General features: G+C 40.6%; 1 protein-coding gene across 2 annotated transcripts in view; it reads right to left on the reverse strand.

Moving 5' to 3' along the window:
* The window catches only part of DOP1B (DOP1 leucine zipper like protein B), a 65,661-nt gene that overhangs the window by 18,327 nt on the left and 19,616 nt on the right, over positions 1 to 27,718 (reverse strand). For both annotated transcript variants that reach the window (XR_014009391.1, XM_081198740.1), the window contains exons 9-24: positions 27,548 to 27,662; positions 24,571 to 24,691; positions 23,808 to 23,927; positions 22,938 to 23,034; positions 22,059 to 22,250; positions 14,786 to 15,476; positions 12,973 to 13,244; positions 11,771 to 11,923; positions 10,474 to 10,574; positions 9,708 to 9,898; positions 6,289 to 7,906; positions 5,441 to 5,552; positions 4,397 to 4,582; positions 3,153 to 3,278; positions 2,702 to 2,836; positions 2,154 to 2,209 (exon numbers count right to left, since the gene is read on the reverse strand). Coding sequence is in view for 1 of the 2 variants with exons in the window: in XM_081198740.1 (XP_081054866.1) it covers positions 2,154 to 2,209; positions 2,702 to 2,836; positions 3,153 to 3,278; positions 4,397 to 4,582; positions 5,441 to 5,552; positions 6,289 to 7,906; positions 9,708 to 9,898; positions 10,474 to 10,574; positions 11,771 to 11,923; positions 12,973 to 13,244; positions 14,786 to 15,476; positions 22,059 to 22,250; positions 22,938 to 23,034; positions 23,808 to 23,927; positions 24,571 to 24,691; positions 27,548 to 27,662 (4,286 nt within the window). In the remaining variant the exon portion in view is untranslated. The remainder of the gene's footprint in view (positions 1 to 2,153; positions 2,210 to 2,701; positions 2,837 to 3,152; positions 3,279 to 4,396; positions 4,583 to 5,440; positions 5,553 to 6,288; positions 7,907 to 9,707; positions 9,899 to 10,473; positions 10,575 to 11,770; positions 11,924 to 12,972; positions 13,245 to 14,785; positions 15,477 to 22,058; positions 22,251 to 22,937; positions 23,035 to 23,807; positions 23,928 to 24,570; positions 24,692 to 27,547; positions 27,663 to 27,718) is intronic.

The following is a 27,718-nucleotide window of genomic DNA, read 5'->3' on the forward strand; positions in this document are numbered from 1 at the left end:
TTTGTGTCAGTATCACATGGGCGGTATGATTCTACTTTGTGGATGTCTTTGAACGGCTTAGAGATAGAGACTATTTTGAAGGAGGAGCACCAGGTTTTAGGAATGGGGGCCCCTTTATGATGTCATTAAACAGGCTAGTCCTGTGGGGCATCAGGGTTTCTTTGAATTTCTTGTTGAATTCTGCTGTAAAGCCATCTGGGCAAGCGGCTTTGTGTTGTTTTAGGTCTTTGAAGACAGTCTCTATTTCCTCTGGGGTAATAAAGCTGTCCATGTATTCTTGTTCCTCTGCTGTTAATAAGGTTGCCAAGGGCAATCCTGCCAGGAAATTTTTAATTCCCTGTTTGGGCAAGTTCTGTGAGTTTTAATTCTCTGTTTGGGCAAGTTCTGTATATATTTGAGTACAATTCAACAAATTCTGAGATTACTTCTTTAGAGGAGAATGTTACATTGCCATCCTTCTGGGTGCAGCAATGTATTTTCGTTTTGAGTGATTTTTTCCTGCATCTGTTTGCTAGTAGCCTTGGGTTTATCCCTTTAAATTTGCAAAAACATTGTTTTGGGAACAGGATGCTGATCATTGTCCTATTAATTTCTAGTGAGTCAATCTCTCTTCTTTTATGTTCTATTAGTTTAAGGAGTTTTTATGGTTCCTTAAATTCTTGAGCACAGGGGGTCATTCTTTTACAGTTTTATTGTTGGAAAGTTGACACTGCCTTGCTGTCAAAACTGGGAACTTTGTACCTCAGGAGAAATTAATCTTTTATTTTACTTTATTAAGCGAGAGGGCTGGATGGCCTAAGTTTTGAAATGTTCCAAATGTTTTAATAAATTCCACCATATGGGACACTACAGAATTAATATTTTTCTTTTAAAGAGCATATTTTCCCTGTTTAGAGGTTGACACCGTTAGTTTGGGCAATTAGGATGACAAAGGGAGGGGAAAGATTTACAACCTCTCTCTCAGCCAGGTACCAAATGGTGTCAAGATTCTGGGTCTCTTCTGGGTCTCAACAATATTTATGACCCAGTTATGATAATGAAGTTGAAGGAGGTCAGGTTACAATGAAGATGAAAAGAATAGACAATCCAGAATCTGGAGACTGTCACCATAAATTACGTAAGTATTCTTTTAAATGAGTAGTACATTCTTCAGAGGTGAAACAAGACAGAAAGAACCAATGACCTCAGTGTTGGAAATAATCTGAAATGAAAGCAGTCTTTACAATGAAAACAAATACATGTTACTCCTTATCTTTCTATCCTGATCTTGTGTCCTTTACACAATCCTTCAACCTACATGGTGTTTTTCCTTCTCTCACCAAAGAGCCTCTCTCCTAAATGCTACAGCTTGCAGGTTTGGAGCTCCCTTCTCATTCTATTTTGCATTTTTGGATGACTTTTGACCAGGAGCCTTCAACTGAAAACCACAGCAAAGCTTGTAGAGGTGCACACTTTGACTAGTGTGTTAATTAGATAGTTAATCATTCTTACTGTTTCTGCAACGCATTTGCTACCTCTGGTAAAATGAATTAAGTTGCTACCATGCCTCACAATATCTTACTGCAGCAATAGGGCACTTGGGACCTATTTGTATTAACTCTTTTGCAGCTCCTGCTGTTTGAACAAAGTAGTTCTATAGTTCTCAGCATCAGGACCAAAAAAAAATCACTGTAAGCATGCTGTGCAATAAAAAAAAGGAAAGAATAGAAAGCAAATGCATTAATGTTTGTAGTTAACGGTAAAGGGACCCCTGACCATTAGGTCCTGTTGTGGATGACTCTGGGGTTGCGGCGCTCATCTTGCTTTACTGGCTGAGGGAGCCGGTGTACAGCTTCTGGGTCATGTGACCAGCATGACTAAGCCGCTTCTGGTGAACCAGAGCAGCGCACGGAAACACCGTTTACCTTCCCGCCTAAGCGGTACCTATTTATCTACTTGCACTTTGATGTGCTTTTGAACTGCTAGGTTGGCAGGAGCAGGGACCAAGCAACGGGAGCTCACCCCGTCATGGAGATTTGAACCGCCGACCTTCTGATCGGCAAGCCCAAGGCTCAGTGGTTTAGACCACAGCGCCACCCGCGTCCCACCTAATGTTTGTAGTTACTGGATTCAAAAAGAAGTAGAAATGTATAACAGCCTAGAAGCTCATTTACCTTTGTATGAAAGCATAGCAGAACTGGAGCACTGGGATATCCACTAGAGAAGATTTCTGGAAAGAAAGAGAAAACCCTATTACCAAATTACACAGAAAACACAATAACAGAAATTTGAAACATATTACAGGCAAAATAATCTACAAATTATTTCAGTGATGACTTGCTTCTAAGCAAACTTGTTTAAGTACCAGGGACACCTGCAGTTCCTTGAAAGACACTTGGGGTTGAATAGAGATCCCAAATTAGCCATGCTATCCCAGATATATACCCTCTTGTATACTGTCTTGGATAACCCTCAAGTTACTATGTGACTGACCAAATCTGAACGCTAATCAATTCTGTAAGCTGCTCACAATCCTTTAAATAGTGATGAGGCAAAAACCAAGAGCTCCTGGTCGATTCCCACCTTTCAGCTCATTTTATCCTCTCACTAACTTCTTCATTAAAGAACTAATCAACTTAAGGAATTAGTAGGCCGATGAGCAATTGAAACATCCTAACTTGTGAGTAACAGAGATTATAGACAGAGTAAAAATGACACCTACCTCTTCACCTTTGATTTGGGATGGTTTCTTTACAACTTCTTTTACAAGCTGCAATATAGTGTCTGTCTTCAGAGTATTTAGGGCACAAACTAGATCAACAAGTATAAGCTGAGATGCACTAGCTGCGGGAGGAATCTGAAACAAAAACATACATAAAGGACCATCCCTTGTAAATTGATTTGTAACATGCCTTTTCAGAAATATCTGGTTCTATTCTACAAGCATGGACAGGAGCTGAAACTGTGGTGTTCAGACACAGGAAAAACAAGAAACTAGGCATGCTGTGTGTGTGTGTGTGTGTGTTTTTTTTTGGGGGGGGGGTCCGGCAAATGCTTTGAAGTAGTCTTTGCCAACCTGGTACCCTCTAGATGTTTTGAAGTTTTCCCTTATCATTGGGCAGGGGAATGAACTATTTATCACACCACATTTGTGATTTCTTCTTCTCCTTTACCTTTGTTTTGTTTTGATGCCTGTGAGATTTTTTGCTGCTCCACACTGCTGCTACTGCAGCTATAAGTTGCACCCCAAGCTGCCCAGTGAGGGGATTCAAGAAGTCAAGGATTTTAGTCTTCAATGTCTATAAAAAAGAAAACAAACATTTCTTCTAGAATGGGTTTGGATGGAATTTGTTTTCCTACAGACAGGTGCCCTGATAAAATGTCGTAAGCAGCTCACTATTTTTAAATCACACTTTTTGTTTTCATACTGGGGGGGGGGAAAGAGTCTAAATTCCCATTGTGCATGTATTTCTCATTAGAAGCAAGAATTTATCATGCAGCAGTTTTTCCATGTGGTACCTGGAAGTTGCTTCTGAAAATGAACATTACAGTTGCTGTTGAGAAAACACAGTCCATAACCGTGTTGCCTGCATGCAAAATGTGCTTTATACCAAGGCGATTTCCTGAAGGCTTGTTTACTCAGGGAGGAATCCTAACTCCCAGCAAGGGAGCTGTGGGGATAAGCATAGTGGGAGAGCTATTGCTATCAAAAAGGCTATCAGTGACTACCAGTTGCTGGGAAGCACAAGAAAGAGTGATGTTGCATTTGGGTGCAGCTTACTGGCTTTCCACAGGCACTTGGCTGGTGACTGCAAGAACAGGGTGCTGAACTTGATGGGCTTCTGGTGTGATCCAGCAAGCCTTTTCTTATGTACAAATCTGAAACTCTGGCATTCGCCAGAGCGGATGGGATGTGTGTGTGTGGGGGGGGGTTACTAGTTTGAGGCTTACATTAGGCCTGTCTCTGGCTACTGTTCAGTGGATCCATGGCTAGTCCACCCTCCACCCACCACATTTGGGGGCCTTACACCACACATTGCTGGTGGCTGCCTGTCAATAGCCTGCGGTGTCATTGGGGCAGCAGGGCCCTACAAGGCAGAGCCCCTATGATGACAGATCCTACACAGTGCCACATCCTGGGTCGACACCAGCAATGAAGATGAAGGATAAAAGCCTCCTCTGTATTTGGTGTGACTCTCTGACAAATAGAGATGTATTTAAAGTGGTTGACTACATCTGCAGATATTCAATGGTGTAGGCACCTGAACTTTATCTCTATGGCTTGCTGCAGAAGCATTGCCAATCACTTCCAAAAATGCCTATTAACCGAAGCAACTTCCTATCAGAAAAATGTGGACAAGGTTTTCCCAGCTGTGGTGCACCTGCCCACAGATCACCCAGGCTTAATAAAGCTTACTTTGGTTGCCTTAAAGTAAACCGAAGAAGAGCCTTTTGTTCCAAGGAAGTCAGCTGGTCTTTTTTGAGAATCTTCCTTTTTTATGACACCCCAAAGGAGAGACATGGTGTTAATGATACGAGGAAACTCTTCCAAAATGGCATTCCTGGCATTTCTTAGGTTTATAGGGTCAACATTCCACGGTGACTGGGAATACAAAAATAAATAAATAACCCATTAAATCCAAATATGACCAACACTGGAGATCACCCACACTATAGATATGCAGGAAAGAAACAACACATTCAAAATCCTAAACAAAATAATATATAAAAAATAAGCAAGGGTGTTCTTTGCAATAATGACATTATAAATCAGACCCCGTTTTACCACACTGTAAAATTCATTCCAAATTTTTTGCTTAGCCTTGTTTATGCATATAGGGCTACAAACAATTGCACTACATACCACTTCCTATAATTTGCAAAAAAGGGTTCCAAATCAGAATTTGTTTCAGCAGTATTACTACCTTAATAACGGATAGCTATCTTGGCTTTGCAATCAGATTTAAAAATAAAGTGGAAAATGAAATGTGTTGGCAGGATAGATTTTCAATATCACTTCTAATAAATCGGGTGCAGATTCACTTGATATTTTAAAGAAAATCCTATCTGGGATTTCAATTTTTTTAAAAAAATGTCTGGCCACATTTCACATTTCATAGTATATTGAGGCATAGACTATATAAACATACTTTAAACTAAAATACCCACTGTTCCCTCGGCTGCATTTTAAATCAACAAACTCAAAGTAGTTATCTTTGAAATCATGAAATTGATACAGAAGAACATTTTCACAGTCACATAAGGAAATTTCTAACTGTGGCTTATCTTGATTTCACTATTCCATCTTTTCCTAATATGAGGCTGTCATGGTTTCAATCCAGTAACACCCTTAGAGTTCAACATAGTTTGAATGGATATTCTTTAATAACTGGAAAACATCACCTGTCAAAAGTATATATTAGACAGCAAAAGAAAGCAAGAAAAACAACAACATCATTACCTTTTTGGTTTGATTTGGATGATCCAAAAGACAAAAATGGCCAATAGTGGTTAGTCCTTCCAAAAGGGTAAGAGGATAATCTGGTGTGATGTTTTCCCTTTTAGAATTCATGCTTTGGGGAGAAAGTTAACAATTCAGTTGGTTGTTTCAGTGTTGTAAAGAAATTAGGGGATAGCCCGCATTCACTTCCATTAAGCTAGAACCTTTCCTTTGCACACTATGCTTTTAATCCACCCAGCCAGTTATCTGCTGATGCTTTGCTATCTAAGGAGAGTTTGCCCACTGGCTAACTCATAAAAGCAAAGAGAGAGCTGTGTGTAGATTATCTGTCCTGGATGGGAGGGGACAACAACAGTGGTTTTTGGGCGGGGGGGGGGGGGATACCAGACAAACTTTGCAAGATGATGAAAATGTGGCAGGGAAAAGCCTGTTCTGATTGAGACACCACAAGAATTGAGTGGGACATTTCCCCTACTGGTGGAACTGAGAAGCTGAAACAAGTCTTGCCTGCATAGCTCAGTGAAATTACGTATTTTACATGCAGAAGATCAGCTGCCCATTTCAACCCCAGACACCTCCAATTAAAAGGGTCAGATAGCTGAGGCTGGGAAACACCTCTTTCCAGAGACCTAAGAGCTGTTGCGAGCCAGAGTAGATAATACTGGGCTAGAAAGTCAAGAGTCGGACCTGATATAAATGTAGTTTCTTATGTTCCTACATCCTTCCCCTCCCCAAGAAACCAAACAAATAATTTAAGGAAACTTACAAATAGAAAATGAGCCATACTGACCAACAGCTAAATTAGCTAAACATGAAAAAGCCAGATTTTATGAACAACATTCTCTTACCTTACAGATGACTTTGGTGACACTTTCAGAGTTTCATATTCATACTGTTTGACAAGTTCGTCCAGGTTCTTGCATATCTGTACAATAAACGGTGCCACTGTCCAACCTAAAGATCTCCCAAAGAATGGCAAGGAATATGCAACCAAGCCCACCCAAGCTGGATGCATGCCATAGCCATACTCGGGCTGCAAGCCTCGGACTACGGCAGACACAAATAATCCCTGCGAGGTTATAGGGTGTGGGTGCACATACTGCATTGCACTAATGGCCTCCTGGAAGTTAAGTGACTTTTGCCATTCCTTAGATAGGCCTGGTTGATTTTCCACCTCCTCCTGAGTCTGTCCAAGGTGATGCTCCAAGACTATCAAAACTTGCAGAAGTTTAAGCAACTCAATCTGCAACGGGTGCTCGCTCCAAATCTGATCAGGACCAAAGTTGATTAGGCTTTCCTCCAGGATGCACTCTTCACTTAACCCATTAGTCTTACTGGCCACTGTATGTCCATAGCACTTCTGACTTACATACATAGAAGCGGATAGAGAAAGGAGGACAAATTCTTGAACTTTGCATCTGCCAAGCAAGTTGCGTATAAATTCTGTGTTCCTGCTCTCTGATGATTTGGCCATTGTAGCCAGCTGTGTCATCATTCTTATCAAGACTTCGACACTTTTGACCTGGACATCCCTATTGCCAAGCACATCTTTGTGAGTCACTTTTAAGTAACAAGGGTAGTAAGAGCGCAGGAAACTCAGACACAGGTATGTCAGCAACTCTATTAACAGTGAATGGGGACACACGGTTGGTGACTGAGTCTGAAGCTTTCCGTAGAAGCTCTGTCCCACCAGAGCTTCCTGGTGGCGGGCTAGAAGATTGTAGATGAGATTCAGATGAGCTGTGGAGCTAGTATCCATGCTAGTGCTGGCTACAGCTTCAATAAACTCCCTAGGGTTTGTTTTGAGTACTGCCTCAAGTACAGAAAAAGCATATAGGACCCTTTTGGAATCATACGGCTGCAGGTACAAAAGAATGTGCTTAAACAGAGCCTCGGCCATTTCCTGTTTTTCCTTCTGCTGTTTTAGCAACCTAGCGGTGGTAAGGGCTTGAAGCTCCAAATCCACCTCGTCATCGCTTGAGAGAGACTCTGATGCTTGAGTTTTCTCAGAATCTGCGCGTACCAGATTGAGCATGGTGCTGGATTTGGAACTTTCAGGAGGATAAACATTAGAAGAACCAACGAGCTTCATGCTTTCTTTGCCGTCTGTCGAGCCACTGTAGTTCTCGTCATTGCTCATATCCTGCTGGTCCAGAGAAGGAGAAAAGGATGATGTATTATCACTATCCGTAGGTCCAGTGCTGGTATCAGCAGACTCTGTGTGTTCACTATTATCCTCCTCGTCTACGTCTGGTGAAGCTTCTGCACACCGATAACGATCACTTACAGCCAGTTCATTTTTAAGCAGGCATTTTTCTGGGTCTTTTTCAACTTCAGCCCAAATGGCTTCCCTGTCCACAGTTGTAAACTGGCTCAGTGGCAAACTTTCTTCAGAGCTGCTTTCAGAACGCCCCAAGGACTTCTGGAAAGGGACTTTTTTCTTTTTGTACCAGAAACGCATGTCTTCTGAAAGAAAGCAAAATTGCCTTTCTAAAAAAGTGACCACTCATTCAGTAGTGAAAGTGCAGCCTTCAGACAGCAGCTGCTTTCACGTCCCAGTATCTGAACACAACGGGTGACCTTCTTTCTTTGCAACTGTGCCATGTGTTCACAATAGACTGTTGTTAAGGGACCTATGTTCTGAACCAATGTCTATCTGCTGTATAGTTTTAGGTGTCTGATTTTATTCTTCTTTTGGCCTGAAATTGTTGATGCTCCAAACCCTTTTTTAATGATATTTTATCATTTTATTTGCCAGCCACCCAGAGTCCAATGTTCTTGGGCAGCCATTTATAAATACAGCAAATAAAAATTAACACGTATTGGCTAGTATTTGTAGATTATGATCTTTAACAAATTGGACTTCTTACACTGGAAATGATGGCATCCTTTTGTATCTTTGTGATGCTCATATACACATCAAGGTATGAGAAATAAGCCATGCTCACATACTGATACTCTGGTTTGCCCTTCCCTATCTTAAAACAATAAACCTTTAAAATTGTTCCCTAGAACAATAACTAAGCTGGACAACACCTATCATAAAAGCTACAAATTACTAATTGTACCCAATTAGCCAGGAAATATTGTTTTCACAAAGACAGCAAAGCTGAAATAAACTCTCTAAATGACAACTCTTAGTGTGCTCAGACACACACCAAGTATTTTGCTATGTGCAAAAGTTATAACATTGTTTAGACTATGATCAGACATACTAATGCTGGGATTTAAATGCTGGGATTTATTGCATTTCTTTAATGTAGCCAGATATACTTGGGGATTTATAGCCTCTCTTTTAAAATAGTTTAATTCTCTCTAGTAATTGGGTCAGATAACAATTAATTATATTAATGTATAATAAACCTTAAGTTTTCACAGAAAATTTGGATATAAATATTGCCATTGCTGGGCTATTCCTTTGTGCTTTCCTTCTGAGAGGATCACTGCTTTCATCCAGGTAACTAAAAATTTAACCTCAACCCTTTTTATCAATGCCTTGGATTCTGAACTATCTTGTTTATGCATGACCTTCATATGCTTGTCTACTATGTTATTGACTAATATTGTTTATTTCTTCTTTTGAAATGCCAAACAATTTTTATTAGTTTTAAAAAAAAAGAATTAAATGTCTGAGACTCACCCCTAGATACTGAGTTCTGTGTGATGATATGAAGGGAGGAACACACACACACACGGTACCTGTTACAGGCAAATGCTAAGGCGCAGCTAAGTCAAGGTGTACTACATAGAAGGCAAATTTAGACTTCTACCCTGTAGAGGCCAACATTTTCTGTGCTTGGGGTTTCTGTTTAGACAAAAAGGTGGCATGCCTAACAAATATCCCCCCCCCATACTACTACAGGCTGGATCAGCCCATGAAAAGGACTAGGAGTAGTTTCAGGAAATACAAAAGAAATATACTGCCCATAACATGTAATTTATGGAATTCACGGCCAAAAAAATGTAGCGATACCTACCACATTGAAAAGGGAATTGGAAGCGTTCATGGAAGGCCAAGACTTATCACTTCCTGCTAGCCTTGATGGCTAAAGAAACCTCCAGGATTAAATATAGCATTGCCGTGTGTGTGTGTGAGAGAGAGAGAGAGAGAGAGAGAGAGGTGTGTGTGTGTGTGTGTGTGTGTGTGTGGTGTGTGTTTTAGTGCATGGTTTGAAGGCTCTCCAGGGGCATCTATTGGGAGACCAAATGCTGGACTAGGTGGACCTTTCACCTGAAGGAGAAGAAATCTTCTTAAGTGAAATCTTACCTGCTGAATTTTTCTGCTTGACACAGTGAATAGAGGTACGCTGTGTCCTGGGATGAAGCAGAAGCAGAAGGATGGGTTCCAGAATTCGTGCAACATCATTAAGTGACAGCGCTCGTATCAACCAACCCTGTGCAGCAGCACCAATAGCTCCATCCGAATTATTAAGACTGTCCAACACAACGAACAGAGACCTGGATGGAGAAATTACAGTAATATTTGTTCAAGGTGACAAGGCTAGAATTATGTTAAAATGTTGAGCTGGAAGACTAGTTTACAAAAAGAGACACACATTTTAAAAATAGCTTTTCCAGCAATAGTAACCTTCTCTGCCTTCTTCAATTTGTTTGTTAAGGACCAGCAGCAGAAAATGAAACCTCTATGGTGGTGTTGTGAACACAAGAATCTTTGAATTGGAGAAAAAGGTGAATGTTGTTTGTGTATGTGTGTGTGTACACACACACACACACACACACACACACACACACATATGGATGTTCACTTCAAGTAGGGAAGAAGCTATGGCTGGCCTGCAATAATGGGTTGAAAGCAAGCTTAAGTGTGCAAATGTGGGAGGTTTCTGTATAGAGTTATAGGAAAACAAGCTAAGCACAATGTTAAAGATGCCCATCAAAGAACAACAACAATACTTTTTGGCTTAAGTACATTTTGGGTACATATGAAACTGTAGTCTTTTCAGTTCAATGACCAAAAGTAAATGTAATTTAAACCTACACCATCAAAATAGACATAAAAGTAATAGCAATACCTATCAAAAGAGCGATTGTGGGAAGTGACTCTGCTGCCTTGGATTTCTCTGGTCAAATGCCACATGACAGAGAACCGGAACAGTGCCTCCAGCCTTGTCCCCTTAGGAGGAAAGAAACCCAAAGCAAAATCAGAACAAAAAGAATGTTTATGAGCTAGTTTGATATATTCAACTACATAGATTTAAAATTGCAGCCTTGCAGCCTACATAAATTAGTGATAATTATGGAAAGACAAGAATATGCTGATGAATGTCCACTTGCCCCTCAATACAAGAAAAATGTTTGAGATCTCTTTGGAAATAGCAGTAGTCAGAATGAAATGAATCATTATATTCTTCTAAAAGCTTAGCTCTATTTCCTTTTAGTTTGAGAAATATGAAGCCTTGATGGAACGATTATAGTGAACATGTGGCTACTTATGCTTCCAAAAATGAAGAAAATCACTGTATTGTTAGCAAGTAGGCTGGTTAATTAAATCTGCTCTTCATTATCCAGTTAATTACATCTACTCCTCAAAACCCAGAAGGAGGGATAAAATATAAACTGTGGTTTGAGGAAAGGCTTCTCAGTCCTTGTCCTAATGAGCTACCCAAAGTGCTTGCCAACCTAGGGCTACAGGTAGCCTATGCAGTGTAAGAAGGAAGATTTTGACCAATATTTACTCAAGAGGGATAGGAGACTAGTCCAAGAGTGGAGCTGAGACAGCATCTGTCTACTGGACAGAAGAGCCACATTTAACAGGGCAGCCGCCAAAGAACTGTCTGAAACTGCATGAAACCAATGGCTGATTCAGTTTAGGACTGCCTACTCTGGTTGGAAGCAACTCTTCAGGAGTTTCCAATTGGTTTGTCAATGCTCCATTACTCAAGACACATTTTGTTTTTTCAGACTGGACATGCCATGGATTGAGCCCGTGACCTTCAACATGCAAGGCATATGTTCCACCACACACAACTGATCTTCCTTAATCTTCTCGCACCTTTTTATTTATTTTTAAACAATATCAATCTGGGGTCTAATGGAGTCCCTTAAAAGTCTTAGCAGAAAGGAATGTTAATCACAGTTTTCAAAACAACTCCAGTTTAACATAAAATATATTTCACTGATATTCCAAAAACATAAGGTGGTATCTAACCCGTGCACCCTATCAAGCAAAGATTTCTATTCGGGCAAAGGTACTTTCTCCCTTCTATACACATGCTCCCCCCAAAATCTGTTCTAGGAGTGATTGTGATCTGCCCCGCCTAACAAAACTAGGGTGCTGTGTTAGGCTATACAAGCTTTAATAAACCTTACTTTATCATGATCCAGCAATGCATGGCAGATAATGTCTTCACAGATATTAGCAGATGGAGCTAGGCAATGAAGACGGTAGAACAGCTCTACACAAGTGTTGTGATGCTCTCTCGTCTCTTTGTTTAGCTGATTCCAAAGCACTTGAGCAACTCTCTGTAGTGAAATTAAAAAGAAAATAAAAAACCACACTTTCAGGCAGGTTTAAAGGAATCTGTGTTACTGAAAATAGTTCATGGTTTTCTATACCACACACCATCATACAGCACCATGTTTATTAATGCAATCAAAAGATAATGTGAACACAGAAAACAGTACACCTCGAGTCAAACTATGCCATTTGATAGGGCAAAAATGCATTTCACAGTAGCTAGGTATTAATACCCTTAACATACACAGCGCCACCCCACACCCCTATACAGCAGAATAATCTAGGTGATGAATACCACTGGAAAGCATATTTGTTTTAAAGGGCAGTTAAGATATAATAATTTCTTTAAAATGTTACAATTTCTTTCTTTCCAAGTTCACTTTGTTGTAGTGCAAAGCAAGTCAGCGCACTCTCATCGCACATAAACTCCCTGCCCCACTGCAGCAGGCAAGGAAGAATTACAGAATTTGGGTGCCTCAACTTGCACGAGCAGAATCATTTTCTGCTAAAGCAAAGCCCCCACAGGATATGCGTGTGCATTAATATACTTCTTGTTTTGTATTTTTACTAGTTCTATGCGACTGTGAAGCAAAGTTGAATACAGAATTGTTTCTAAGGATTATTTGTAAGTGCTTTTCAAAGTTAACACGGCAATGATTTGTACTTCAGCAGGACGTGTCTATTTACTTTCTTGGCCGGTTGAATTGATTTGGCCAACAGCACTGGAGAATGGAATGCTGAGCTACCTTCACCCTGAATAGAGTTTGGTTTTTGTACCTCTAGTGAGTATCATCCCATGCTATTTCTGCAAGTTGATGTATTTTCCTTTCCTTTCCTTTCCCCACCCCATAATACCATTACGGCTGCTCTTCCAGGGTCGCAGTTGCCATTTTGTTTAAGAGGCCCAAGTGCTAGATAGAATCAAGTAAACAACATTAAGCCACTTGCACATTACAAGCATTCCATTTCCATGGAAACAACAATGCCCAACACATTGTTTATAATGCAGTTTATAAGTTTATAATGCAGCTTGGCGTGCATTTTAGTACATTACCTGGTAGAAATCAGTTTTTTCCGAAATAAGTTTGAGAACCCCATGTGCAATAGGAGGAACTGTGACCATCTGCAGCCTTCCAAAGAAGGGGTTCTGCCCAGGAACTTTATACCGCTTTACTCGGTCTTCAATAACCAGTGCCAATGATTGGGATTGGTTAATTACTTCTAGCAGTACAGAGATGGACACATTCTGAATGTGGCAGTCATTGACACAGCAACATATTGTCATCAGGGATTTGAGCCACAGGGGAAAACTGGATTCACAGCCACCTGAGGAGAGCAGACAAATAGTTTTACCTCCAGTTTTAGTACAATCGTTATTCGGAACAGTTTGTCCCCTTGACAAACATTTATTATTTAACATATGCAAGTGCCACAAAATGTTACAATGCATCCTTCACCTATGAGTGCATAGGTACTTTCGGAGCTAGCCAACCTGACTGGAAGAATCCGCGACCAGGAGGAGGAGGATTATCAGGAAGAATGGATGAAATTTAAAGACTATTTAGTTAAATATGTAATTTGAAAAGCTTGTAAATACCAGATAGGCTTAGGATTTTAATATGTAATGTGATGAATTAATATGTTGTAATGCTGAATTGAAAAGAGAGAAAGATGTTAAGTGAATAAATTAATTTTATAAGAATATTGGTGTTGGGAAACCGTTAAAATGATATACACTGAAATTCAACCAGGGGGATACAAGGAAGTCACTTAACAATGTCACTAAGTTTGGTTTAAATATAGTGAAGATTTATGTTTGTTTGTTCACTTGTTTGTTTGTTTGTTTGAATTTTTTTTTGAAAAACCAATATTTTTTAAAAAATAATAATAATAATATGAGTGCATAGGTACATAGGAAGCTGCATTTAGATCAGTGTTGTCTACACTGCTTGGCAGCAGCTCTAGGGGACATTCCCAGAACTGCCCAGAAATGCTGGGGATTGATTATGGGGACTTCTGTCTGCAAAACAGATGCTCTGCCCTTCTCTAATATAGATGTGATCCTGCTCAGGATTCTAGCCAGCCCAGCCATTCCTTTCCCCCCCACAAGCACCACTTTCCTTTCTAACCAACAGTCAACATTCTTTAGTTATTCAACATGTTTAGTCCACTTTGGGCTGCTTTGGGGTTGCTTTTTATCCCATTAAAGTTTTTTTAAAATATATTTTTGTACTTTCTCCAAACAAACTGATATTTCTGTCTTCTTTCTTAAGAGCCCTGGCGGTACACACAACCTAAAGAACATTACTAGGTAAGTACATTACATTGCTAGACACATTACTAAACAAGATGATAGAAGTATCAACCCATTTTTCATCTGAAAGTCATTGGCCAATTGTGCATGGGAAATGCAAATTAGACAGGGATCTCATCCAGACCTCAACATGCCAAGCCGAAGAAAGCAACCAAGGTATGAATGCACATTTACCTAGCAACAAGTCCAACTATGCTCAGTGGGACTTACTCCTAGGTAAATATGCATTGGAATGCAGTCAAAGAGCACAAGCTCTTTCAGAAAACATCACTTTAACGAAATACTGGCAAATCTGAGATTGTGCCTATTTGATCCTTTAACCTTCAATCTGCCCAACACATACCTGGCTATCCTTTCTTCACTCAGGGCTTTATTTGCTCTTTGCCAGCACTCTGAAAGCCACATGCCCTAGGCCTTAACTGGTCCTTGCCCTACACTTACAAATTTACAGCCCTATCACATTACTATTTTTGCACAATTCTAATGGAAGATTATTGAATACACAACACTGCCTTATTATGTACTCTTCTGCAAATTATAATGTTCCTCTTACCAGGCACTTGAAAGAGAGACAAATGGAGCTCCTCAGTTTCCTCCTCAGAAAGATAAACAGGGAATGTAGTACAATCCAATAAGAGGTAGCACATAGCTGCAAAGGCCTCTCTACAGTCTTCTCTCATATCTCCCAAGTCAAGCATAACTTGGTCAATGTCCCATTCTTCTTCCTTTTTCCCCCTTTCACCACCAAGCTCTTCTGAAGGAGATGGAGGATCCAGATCTTTCTGTTTAAAAGATGACGCTCGGACAGTGAATAGGTCTGTTAGCATCTGCTTAAACTGAGGCACAGTTATTTGCTTGGAGTCCCATGAGCTCCTTTTCTTGGAAATATTTCCAGCAGCTTGATAATGATTTCCTTTTTTCTCCCCTTGTCTTGAATGCACTGACAGAACACTGCCATTACTGGGATCTTGTAGATGAACGACAAATACATATTTGCTGGCAAATTTTGCCACCAGCTCCTGGATGCACTGCAAGGTCTTCTGCATGCTTCCACCCTTTTTCCAGACATCATCTTTCTCAGGAGTTACCCTAGGTATTCTCAAGTGCTGAGAGAACTCTGGGGATGAAGTGCTAAGGCCTATACCACTGTCTTCAGACTTGAGTGGAGGAAAAAGAGCGTCATCTTCATTCTGGAGCACTTTGGATTCTGTAGTCAGTTCCTGGTTTTCTTCCCCCGTGGGGCTCTGAAATAACGCAAAGATGTGGAGCCAAATGTGAATGTTCAGGTTTACTCTATACAAAAACCATACATGAATAACATTAAAACATCCTTGCATGTTTTAACTGCATGTTTTAACAAACAAGATGAATTTTAACAGGGAGAAATGTAAAGTATTGCACTTGGGCAAAAAAAATGAGAGGCACAAATACAAGATGGGTGACACCTGGCTTGAGAGCAGTACATGTGAAAAGGATCTAGGAGTCTTGGTTGACCACAAACTTGACATGAGCCAACAGTGTGACGCAGCAGCTAAAAAAGCCAATGCAATTCTGGGCTGCATCAATAGGAGTATAGCATCTAGATCAAGGGAAGTAATAGTGCCACTGTATTCTGCTCTGGTCAGACCTCACCTGGAGTACTGTGTCCAGTTCTGGGCACCACAGTTCAAGAAGGACACTGACAAACTGGAACGTGTCCAGAGGAGGGCAACCAAAATGGTCAAAGGCCTGGAAACGATGCCTTATGAGGAACGGCTAAGGGAGCTGGGCATGTTTAGCCTGGAGAAGAGGAGGTTAAGGGGTGATATGATAGCCATGTTCAAATATATAAAAGGATGTCACATAGAGGAGGGAGAAAGGTTGTTTTCTGCTGCTCCAGAGAAGCGGACACGGAGCAATGGATCCAAACTACAAGAAAGAAGATTCCACCTAAACATGAGGAAGAACTTCCTGACAGTAAGAGCTGTTCGACAGTGGAATTTGCTGCCAAGGAGTGTAGTGGAGTCTCCTACTTTGGAGGTCTTTAAGCAGAGGCTTGACAACCATATGTCAGGAGTGCTCTGATGGTGTTTCCTGCTTGGCAGGGGGTTGGACTCGATGGCCCTTGTGGTCTCTTCCAACTCTAGGATTCTATGATTCTATGATTCTATGTTTCAAATGCTGGTAAAAACTTTTTCTATTCCATCAGGCTTGTGCAAGCAAAAAGAAATATATACTTCCACAACAGCTATCCAATTTCTGATGTAAACCTTTTATCATGGAACTTTGGAGTGTCAGGCATAGCCCTACTGGCTTTAGCCCAAACGTAGCAGAGTTTTCCTGCACAGCGAGGAAGCTAGTTGCGGCGGTAATGACTAGTCAGCTAGACTCAGAATAACTATTTACAGGATTTATTAAAAGGAAAAATAAAACCAGCAGAGTTTCTGCATACAAATAAAAGCAAAAAAAACCCTCTCTTTCTCTCTCTCAAAACCATACACAGCACTTCTAACTCCTAACACACCTCACATCAAACTGTGCTAGCATTCCCTAGATAACAGAGTAGAGTGCTGCTCGTTAACCAATCAGAGTGAGTAGTTTTCTAGGTCAAGCAGACCTGGGCTTTCTGCCAAGAGTAAATTGACACCAGCTTGAGTTAATTGGTGAAGCTAGAATCTGCAAGTTTCCCACGAGAACCAATTAACAGAAACTGAAACCGAAACTGAACACCCCCTCACAGATTCTGCTGAACAATTAACTCCAAATACACCTATGTAGGAGATTATTTTTCCAGCAAACCTAAACCCTTGCACATTCGCCTGTTCTTTACCTTTGCCAATGGTTTAGTTAACACATCTGCTACATTTTCTTCACTTGATACATAAGTACAGGTGATTACATTGTCTTGTACACAGCAACGTACATTTTGGTATTTTACAGAGATATGTTTGGAACGCGATTTGAAACCCTCTGTTTTACTTAAGGTTATACAAGCTTGATTATCAATGTAAACTTGTACTGGTTCTCCACAATTTACATTTAAATCTGCCATCAAATGCTTGAAATAAATCACCTCGTTGCACAATTCACTCAATGCGGCGTACTCTGATTCCGTTGATGACACACTTACAACGTCTTGCTTGCGTGACCGCCAGCTGATTAAAGCTCCACCGACCATTATGACTAGTCCTGTGACAGATTTTCTATCCGGCAAATTTCCCCAGTCACTATCACAGTAGCAACTCAACATTTCATCCTCTGAAGAATTTAATTGTAACATATAGCCAATTGTCTGTTTGAGGTACCTCAGAACTTGTTTTACCCCTTTCCAGGCATTTAGTGTGGGTTTTGAGACCAATCTACTTAATATGCCTACTGCATAGCTAATATCAGGTCTGGACCACTGTGCTATATACAATAAACTTCCAATTACAGAGTGATATACATCAGGGTGTTCAAATTCAGGACTCTCATCTATATGGAGTGTTTTTATGAAACCTGGATCCATAGGCACCGCTGCCCCTTTGCAATCCTGCATCCTGTATATAGTCAGTAGTTGTTTAACTTTGTTCTGCTGACTAATTAGGCAGCTGCCATCTTGGGCCCAGCACACTTCCAACCCTAGATATGTCCTAACCGGGCCTAAGTCTTTTGTACACCCACCTGCAGCCTACAATCTTTGCCCCCTCAGGCGCTGCTACTGGTGTAAAAACCTTGTGCTCATTCAGAGAGGACATCTCTTCCTCCATTGCCTGTTTCCAGCGCTCTGCCTCCTCTTTTGGTAACTTTAACACCTCCTGAAAACTCTTGGGTTCTGCACTTACACTAAACACATTTGCAGTATCAGGAGAAAAACGCACTGGAGGCACTCCTTTGTTTTGTCTTTTAGATCTTCTGGGAGAAAATTTTTCTTCTGACCCACTTTCCTCCTCAGAACTACGACCTCTCTTTTGTTGCTTAGCAACTGGTCTTCCACTTTCTTGAGAGCTCTTATCTGAACTTTCCTCCCCCTCAGACTCTGATTCTCTGTGTTTACCTTCAGAGTCATGAAGCTCCTGGGAAGGTTCAAACCAAACCTCAGTATTGGCATGTAGTCTCTCCCAGCCACTATGTTCACAAAAACTGGCATTCCTGGAGATCACAATGCCATTTGTCCCTTCAGCAAAGCGGAAACCTTTTCCCAGCTCCTGGTAACCCACAAACACTAACTGTTTGGTCTTAGGATCTCCCTTCTTCCTCATTTGTTTCGGAATTAATACCCAGGCTTTTGATCCAAACACATGCAAATGGTCAATTTTAGGTTTTTTCTGAAACAATTTAAAGTACGGGGTTGTACCTATTGTTTGATGAAAGAGCCTATTTTGGAGATAACACGCGGTGAGCATGCTCTCCCCCCAATAAGACATGGGTAAATCAGCATCATCAAGCATGGCAAACATCATATCTTGTAAAGATCTGTTTTTTCGCTCTGCAACACCATTCTCCTCTGGGGAAAAAACGTTCGTTTTTCTATGCCCAATGCCACACTTTTGTAACCAATCTTTAAAGGCATTTGACATAAATTCGCCACCTCTGTCCGTCTGAATCCTTTTGAGTTTAACAGACAGAAATCTTTCCACAGATGCCACCCAGCCTTTAAACTTAGTGAACACGTCACCCTTATTCTTCATGGGAAAAACCCAAGAATAACGCGTGGCGTCATCCACAATTGTTAGTGAAAAACGCGATCCACCCCTGCTTACAGCAAATGGACCAATTACGTCCATGTGAACCAGCTGTAGCGGTGCCTCACTAACTCTGTCACTTCTGGGGTAAGAGACTCTGTGGGTTTTAACCTTTTTACAAACGTTACAATCAAGGTACTTGTTACAACTCTTTAAATTACCCCCATCAGCCAATTCAGACATTTTTAGTACACTTTTCCAGCAAGCATGCCCCATTTTCCTATGCAATAAGTGCACACAGTTGTCATGTATAGCTTTGTTATCAGGCTGAGATTTACTGACTACTGCTGCAACTTGAGATCCTGCTTTAAGCCAAAACAAGCCTCCCTCTGACTTAGCAGTGCCTAAAATCTCACCAGCCTTCTTAATAATGCAACTGTCTCCTTCAAAATACACTTTAAACCCAGCTTTTAGCAAACAATCTACAGACATCAGATTGCTCCTTAATGACGGCACACAAAGTACATTTTGCAGGCATTCACGAAGACAAGGAACATAAACTGCACCCCCCGAAATCACTTCGGAAGTACTTCCGTCTGCTAGAGCCACCTGGCTGCGCTGTGCTGAGTTCTTGGAAACAAACAATTCATCTGAATTCACGATGTGGCGAGACGCTCCCGAATCGACCACCCAGACCGCTTGTTTCTCATCAGCAATCTTGACCTCGCCGGTCACCAGCTGAGCCGACTGTTTTCGTTTGAAGAATTTCTTTTTACGTTGCTGCTGCTGCTGATCTCGTCTCTGCTCCTGCACCGGCAACTGAGACTTGACCAACTCCGGACATTGTCGTTTTAGATGCGCTGAAGACCCACATCGGAAACAACGCCTAACAGCAAACGCTGACTCCTCACCAGTACGCTGCTTTTGCTTCACCTCTGGCACGGCATGAGAACTCCTTCCAAACCGTCCACCAGTAGAAGCCTCTGCAGCCACCGACCTTTCTTGCCTCTTCTGCCATTCTTCAATCAAACGCCCAGTAACGTAACTGACTGATAAATCAGGCTCCTGTATGCCTTCTAGAGACAAAACTAAATTATCCCAGCTTTCCAGGAGAGAACTCAAAATAATAGCCACCTTCTCCTGCTGGTCTAATGCACAGTCTCTTTCCTGTAGCGCAGAAAACTTTAACTGTAAACTGTGTAGGTGTTCTTGCATTGTAACCCCAGGCTGTAACATTGCCTTGTACAATGCCTTGCGAATGAACAGCTTGGAAACCGCTGTCTCACGCACATGGAGTTCTTTAAGTGCTTGCCACACACCTCTAGCTGTCTTGATTCCCCTCACATACGGCAACTGGGAATCTTCCAGCCCCAAGACAATTGTGGCCCTTGCTCTTTGGTCTTTATCGAGGTCTTCATCATCAGGCTTCGTAGGAAACTTACTCACCACCTGCCAGAGACGATCCCTCTGCAGCACTGCCTGCATGCGTTCCGACCACAGCAAGTAATTGGAGTCATTCAGACGCTCAAAAGCCATCTGAACTGGTTGTGAGGCCATCTTGAGAGCGATGTCCCTGGAACCCGGAACCAGCTACTCACGACCACCGAGAGAGAAAACAGGAACCACAACACCCAGCACTCACACGCTGCAGCTGTTGTCCTTGAGTCCGCTGCGTCACCAGCTCACCACGGTCAGGAACCAGCCAGAGAACAACAACTTCTGGAACTACTGGAACCAACGCCGTTGATGCTGACACCACCGCAACTCAGGCTGGCAGCACAATACCCATAACCTCATGGAACTTTGGAGTGTCAGGCATAGCCCTACTGGCTTTAGCCCAAACGTAGCAGAGTTTTCCTGCACAGCGAGGAAGCTAGTTGCGGCGGTAATGACTAGTCAGCTAGACTCAGAATAACTATTTACAGGATTTATTAAAAGGAAAAATAAAACCAGCAGAGTTTCTGCATACAAATAAAAGCAAAAAAAACCCTCTCTTTCTCTCTCTCAAAACCATACACAGCACTTCTAACTCCTAACACACCTCACATCAAACTGTGCTAGCATTCCCTAGATAACAGAGTAGAGTGCTGCTCGTTAACCAATCAGAGTGAGTAGTTTTCTAGGTCAAGCAGACCTGGGCTTTCTGCCAAGAGTAAATTGACACCAGCTTGAGTTAATTGGTGAAGCTAGAATCTGCAAGTTTCCCACGAGAACCAATTAACAGAAACTGAAACCGAAACTGAACATTTATATGGTTTTTATTGTATGGCTTTATGTACAGTTGTGAACCACTTTGCTATTTTCTTTATAGGCATATAAATATTTTTATAAGTAAATGAACAGATGTGGGGTTGAACACTGCCTTACATGAAACAAAGACACATATCTGGTAGAAAACAGTGGGGATTTATATTTGTCTGGAACTATCCTTGTGCTATTCAAATGCAAAGGCATATTCTGCTTTAAGTATTACACAAATTCAGATGTTATGGAGAAAGAGAGCTGAGTTTCAGTGTACTGATGCCATTTTGCCCTCATGAATGTTCCCAGCAGCTTCACATCAATATTAAATACCATTTGAAATAAAACAGTGCAGCATCCCTTAGTGTAACCACCAGGGGGCAAAAAAAGCAATCTCTTAATACAACTTTCTGGACTTGGTCCTGTAGATAGGATCAGAATCAGTGTAACACAGAATCCCCATCCGATGGAGCTGGTCCAGGAGCATATCTCTGTCTGTGGTACTGAAAGCCACAAGAGAAGCAGGAGCAAGGTTGCTCCCTGTAAAAGTCAAACTCTCCACTACCTTCCCTGAGAAGTGGATATTTGTAGCGGTTGATAGTTATTCCAATATTAATATTACTATAGCAAAATACTGTACTGAAGCACCTACACCTCTCATCATGTATGAGACTGAATATTTAGCCTTTTGGGCCAAGTGCAGAAAGCCACCATAAGCATCAGACTCTTGACATGACAAGTCAAACTGAATATTTGTGTTATTTGCAAGAAACATAGTACTGATACCTAGATTAATACTTAGGATAGTGGGGTGGGGGGGAGGCGAAGCGTCCCATTACAGCATAAGAACTACAGTACAGCATAATGAATGACCACATTAACAATCTGATTAATCAATTCACAAAATTTATTATAGACATAAACTCATCTCTTAATACCTACAGTGTCTGAGCTTCCTGTATCAGTACCTAGGTAGGCAGGGGGCATCTGCACTTTGCTAAGTACTTTGAAGCATGTCCTTAAGGCATGAGTGAGCTCTGGTAAACTTAGTGTTTCCATGTTTTCAAGGAGAGATTGCACTATACAGCAGAGCATCTGTGGCAGATAGAGAGACTGCACTTCGGAATAAAGTTCCTATAAAAACAAGACATTTCAAATAAGCAAATCTCTTAAATGACGTACATTTAATTTAGAAATCAGTTCTTATTGCTTATTAAGTTTTATGTATATACAGGCAACCAATTACATCTTTATTCTAGTCTTATTTATTATGTTAACATTTTAAAATAAAGATTGATTCTTGTACACTTTGATGTCATTTTTTAAACGACTGCTTCTACTCATGTTGCTAACATTCTGGGCCTTGTTGAAGAATGGCAGGTTATATTAAATAATTTAAGTAAATTATTAATAAAATAATTTATAGACCCTAGAGAAGTCACTTTACTTGAACCTAAAGAACAGCTAAAGAACACAGCACATACATAGTTATCCAATATTAAACGAGGTTGTAAAAACAAGTTTGCAGATTATTGCATATTCCTCCCCGCTCAAATTATCAATCTTTTGTTTTCTTCTAGGGCACAAAAGCTGTCCATAAATGTACAAAACATCGAACAAAACCTATCATTCCACAGCTCTTTAATAGATGTGTGAGACTTAAGTCATAAAAGTTGAGCAAATAATAAAGACAAGACTAGTATGCAAAAAACACTTTTCAAATGACAAATGTGTCCATGCACCATCAGATATTTGGCAATTAAAAATGTGTTTTCTTAATAATTAGTTTATTTGCAGGGATACACATGGAAATTGACTTACTAATGGTATTACATCTAGAAGAAATATCAGTAGAGTGCAGAGTTCTGAAACGGTTGCAACATTCCTCGTCATAAGTTGTGTCTGCATAGATTTATTTCTGCAGTTGAAAGGGAAAGCGTGGTTTTGAGAAACTTTTTAGAAACTGAACTGCATTGATGTTTTATCTTGCTTGCTACTTTTGGTAGAAATGCAGCTAAGAAATGTTTCGATATTTATGGCTGAAATGTAATAAAGCTCAAGCATTGAAGAGATGTGAAAGTGAACACTGCAGCAGCATATTATCCCTAAGTTTTATACATTATATCAATGGCCAGGATCTTGTATGCCAAGACATGAAAATGCATACACATTTAAGGATAAAGGATGAATTAACCTGACTCCCTTTAATAAGGTAAAAAGTTAACAAACAAAACAAGATTTTAAAAACCTGCATATGAAAACTATTGTTTCGGTTAGTTATGCTTTTATTGTTAAATAAAGAAATTTCATAGGAAGCAATTCATCAACAATATGAAATAAATAAACAAACAAAACTAAGATTCAAACATTATCTTCAACTGAACTGTCCAACAGGTTCAAAAGGATATATTGAATATTTTTTTAGGTAAAGTAACCAACTCATTTAATTCAAATTTGTTCTACCATTCTCTCAGCCATTTACTTACTCACTCACTTACTTACTTAAATATATGACTATTGAAAGATTCCTATAATGCTTTTCAAAAATGTATTACAGTGGTATACAACAATAAAACTTCATAGGAAATACATACAACACACAGTAGGTCAAGAATAAGTAGCAAAGTTCAGACTCTTAGATTAACTCTAACAGCATAATATATATATATAGAGAGAGAGTGTGCACGCTACCTGAAGCAGTCTTCGAAACATCTGGTCATATAATCCCAGAGAAAATCCGTGCTTAAGGATGTGATCAGCAGATTAGCTGTTTTAACTATCTCAGATGCATTCTTGTTTTCTTTGATTGCACTAAAAACAGCAAGAGTCAAACAAATGTAGTAAATATTCAGCAGTAAGCATTCTGAAGTATTAAGGACAGAAGTCAAAGAACAAATATATATTGCAAAATAAGAAATCTAGCAGGGTAATGGGAACTATGTCTCATCGGCTGTTGTTGATTTCTGCTGCATATGCTTCTGACAGCATCCTGACCACAAGACGGGTTATGTACTGTAGTTGCCATGATACCATAAGCCCTACTGGACTACCAGCATCAATGGACCTACATTTCCAATTGACTTTTGCAGCTGATAATCCAACAAGGGGCCCTGCAGCCATTTCCCCCTATGTCATCATCAAGAGAATTGAGAGGTCTCAGCTTGATGCAGTCTCAAATAAAACCAAACCCTTAATTACAATTTGCTTGCAGTGTGCCCATTCTAAACTGATCGACATATTAATTGTCTAACTATTCTAGTTCAATGCTCAATTTCAATGAAATTTACTTTCAGGGAAATGCTAATTTGGGTACTCAAATGCAATGACACAATAGTCATGGTCAGCAGGAAACTAGCGGGGTGGGGGTGGGGAGATAAATCAAATCCCAGTAGTGTTTTTTAGGCACCTGATTAATGTCAGAGCAAAAAAAAGAAAAAGAAAGACCAAAGCATACCTTGTAAGGACATTTCCCGTTTGACTGTAACTAAGTTTAAGATCAGAACCCAGTGTATCCTTGCAATAAGAATAGAATGCTCTGATCACTTCAAGAAACAAATCCGCAACAACTGGTGGTCCTTCAACAAAAGAAAGATACAATGAAGTCTGATCATAATGAGTGGCAGTATTTTATTTCAGCATAGAAGAGGAGGAAATAGAAACCCAATTTCTTAGTGGCCCAATGAATTATGTAGATAATTGTCAAGCCCTGTTCCATTTTTACTGGAATGATTAAAAACCGACAATGTGATCAGAAATTGTTTCCTAGAACCTTTATATTCTTAGTGAGAAGCTGAGTACTGTACTGGTCTCAGGTCATCAGATGAAGTAGGCTTTAGCTTAGAATGCTTATGGCATTACATTTTAGCCTTTAAAGCAACAGATCCTTGTTTTTGTTGCAACAAACTAATACAACTATTTTTCAGGAGCTTTTCTTCTATTTTATATTCCTCAGCAAGACTTCAGCAAGACCCACTGCAAGTACTTAGAAATATATGTATCCCCCCCCCCCCCGCAATGACTGCAACGATTCATATTATACTACATTTATTCTGAGCTACTATTGTGGCCTGTCCCCTTACCACAGATTTGTTATCTGAACAAAATGCTTTAAGCAGGCACTGAAAAGAGAACATCCAAGGTTGATGTCAATAAGCAGGGAGTTTCAAAGAATAGATGCTGCCAAGTAAGTAATGTTCATTAATTTCAATGGGTCTACTCAGAGCAGAACAAACAACAAATATACAACCCGTTCCTTTGAAAGCAGAAGGGCTAGCGCTTCTTTACATCTGCACTAGGTTTCCTCAAAATAAATTCAAACAATACTTTTGAGAGAAGATCTTGCTTGCTGTAGCCTATACACCAATTTCAAGCAATATTTCAAAAGGATAGAAATAATGCCACAGGTTCTCTTATATTTAAATATTGCACAGATGTATGAAGTATTTTTCTATTATATGTCAGGCTTTTAAAAGTGAAGTAACAGTAGCATGCTCATACCAATGGAATATACTTCCTTATTTTATCAGAGAGAAGGAAAAAGCAGGATTGCAGAACATCTAACAGTTAAACCACAAGAGACTCTGAAAATGCAACATTAGTTTGGCAGTTACTGTCAGGGAACTGCCATCAGTGCCGGAGGGAGACAGCAAAATCCAGAGGGATTCCAGAGAGCGTCCCGGGAGTGGGAGAGGCAGCCCATCTTCTGGGGAAGAGAATCAGCGTAGCACCAGTGGAGAAGGGGGGCAGATGGGGGAAGCGGCGAGGCGGTCACATGACTCCTTGCTGGGGACTAGCAGGGAGAGTAGAGGTCCTCCGCTACCTACGCCCTCCTTGCGCAGAAGGCTTTCGCGCAGAGAGAGTAGGCGTCAAAGAGCTTCTTTGCTGGAAGAAGTTTAAGAAACGCCCACTGACGGATTCTGCCAGCGATTGAGACAGCCATGGGAGAGTGGCTGTCCGGACAGAAAAGGTTCACTCAGGCAACCCATCCAGGTGTTTGCACTGGCTTACACACGAGCAACCCCTAGAACCATTACAGTTACTTCTAAACATTTAGGAACAGAAATGTTATTTCCACAATAGAAATCCACAAGAGCTACTCAAGCAGCCAAGGTTGACAGCCATTCAGAACATAATCTAGAGACAAGATGGTTTTAAAAACCAATATGAAGCTATGGCCATAAAGCTGATATGGACAAAACAAAGGTCAGTTCATAGTGTGTTTCCTGCATATCCTGGAGGCATACTGAAGCACATGACTAGTGATCTGGGCACAAGCCTTATTGGGACTCATCATGATAAGAATAATAAACAAATTAATAAAATAATAACAACAACAACAACAACAACAACAACAACAACAACAACAACAATAACAATAATAATATTTTTTATTTATACCCTGCCCCCCAAGACTGGGCTCAAGGCGGCTAACACCGAGTATAAAAACAATTGATTAAAATACAACTTAAAAACAAACTGAAAATACAACATTAAAATGCAGCTTCATTTCAGTAGAAATTCAAATCAAAAACTTTTTGGGGTTGAAAACGTCAAATCTTCACCAAGGCCAACTATCCAGACTGTACCTACGTGGGCCAGAAAAAAGCCAGGGAAGTCCCCAAATAGGAGTTCCATCACAGAAGGAAAAAGGAAAAAGAGGGGGAGGGGATCAAGTTGATTCCAAGCCAAAGGCCAGACGGAACAACTCTGTCTTACCGGCCCTGCGGAAAGAAATCGGATCCTGCAGGGCCCTGCAGAGCGTTCCACCAGGCCGGTGCAAGTGTTGAAAAGGCCCTGGCTCTGGTTGAGGCTAATCTAACTTCCTTAGGGCCGGGGACCTCTAGGGTGTTGCTATATATGGACCTTAAGGTCCTCCGTGGGGCGGTCCCGTAGGTACGAGGTCCTAGGCCATGAAGGGCTTTAAAGGTCAAAACCACCACCTTAAATCTGACCCTGTACTCCACCAGGAGCCAGTGAAGCTGGAAAAGCACTGGGTGAATATGTTCCCATGGCAGAGACCCCGTGAGGAGCCTCGCTGCAGCATTCTGCAGCCGCTGGAGTTTCTGGGACAGCTTCAAGGGCAGCCCCGCATAGAGCAAATTACATCCTGCTACCTATTGGCAAAGAAGCTGTAAAGTTTGTCTTTTGTTTTGCTTAGCCATCTATTGGCCTGTTCACATGTAATGTTAACCTATAGTTTATTAATTGGTATGGTTTGTTTATAACCAACAAACAATACTTTGCAGTCAGGATTTGTTGCTGGCTATGGTTTGTTTCAGCTGTGACTTAGTTCTTTAACTTTCTTCTTTAACCATCATTTGTCATCCCACGTCAGATGCTTGCTAAAGGCACAAACCTAGAACAAATGGAAAACAAATATATGTAGCCAAGTATATTTTTGTATTAGTTCTCTTGAGAGACTTCCTTCTTACCTATTTCAGGTTTGTCAAGTAGGCTTATCAGAATGCGGAATGGTCTCAAATATGCATGATGCTGTTCCTCCAAGTCAGATTCTGCAAAATTTTGATGCAGTATTTCAATCAACGCCTGTTAAAACAATCAAATGTTGAATTTGGAAGCAAAAATAGCATTAACATTAAACG

Source organism: Podarcis bocagei, assembly GCF_964188305.1.
Source record: "Podarcis bocagei genome assembly, chromosome: 6".
Lineage (NCBI taxonomy): Eukaryota > Metazoa > Chordata > Lepidosauria > Squamata > Lacertidae > Podarcis > Podarcis bocagei.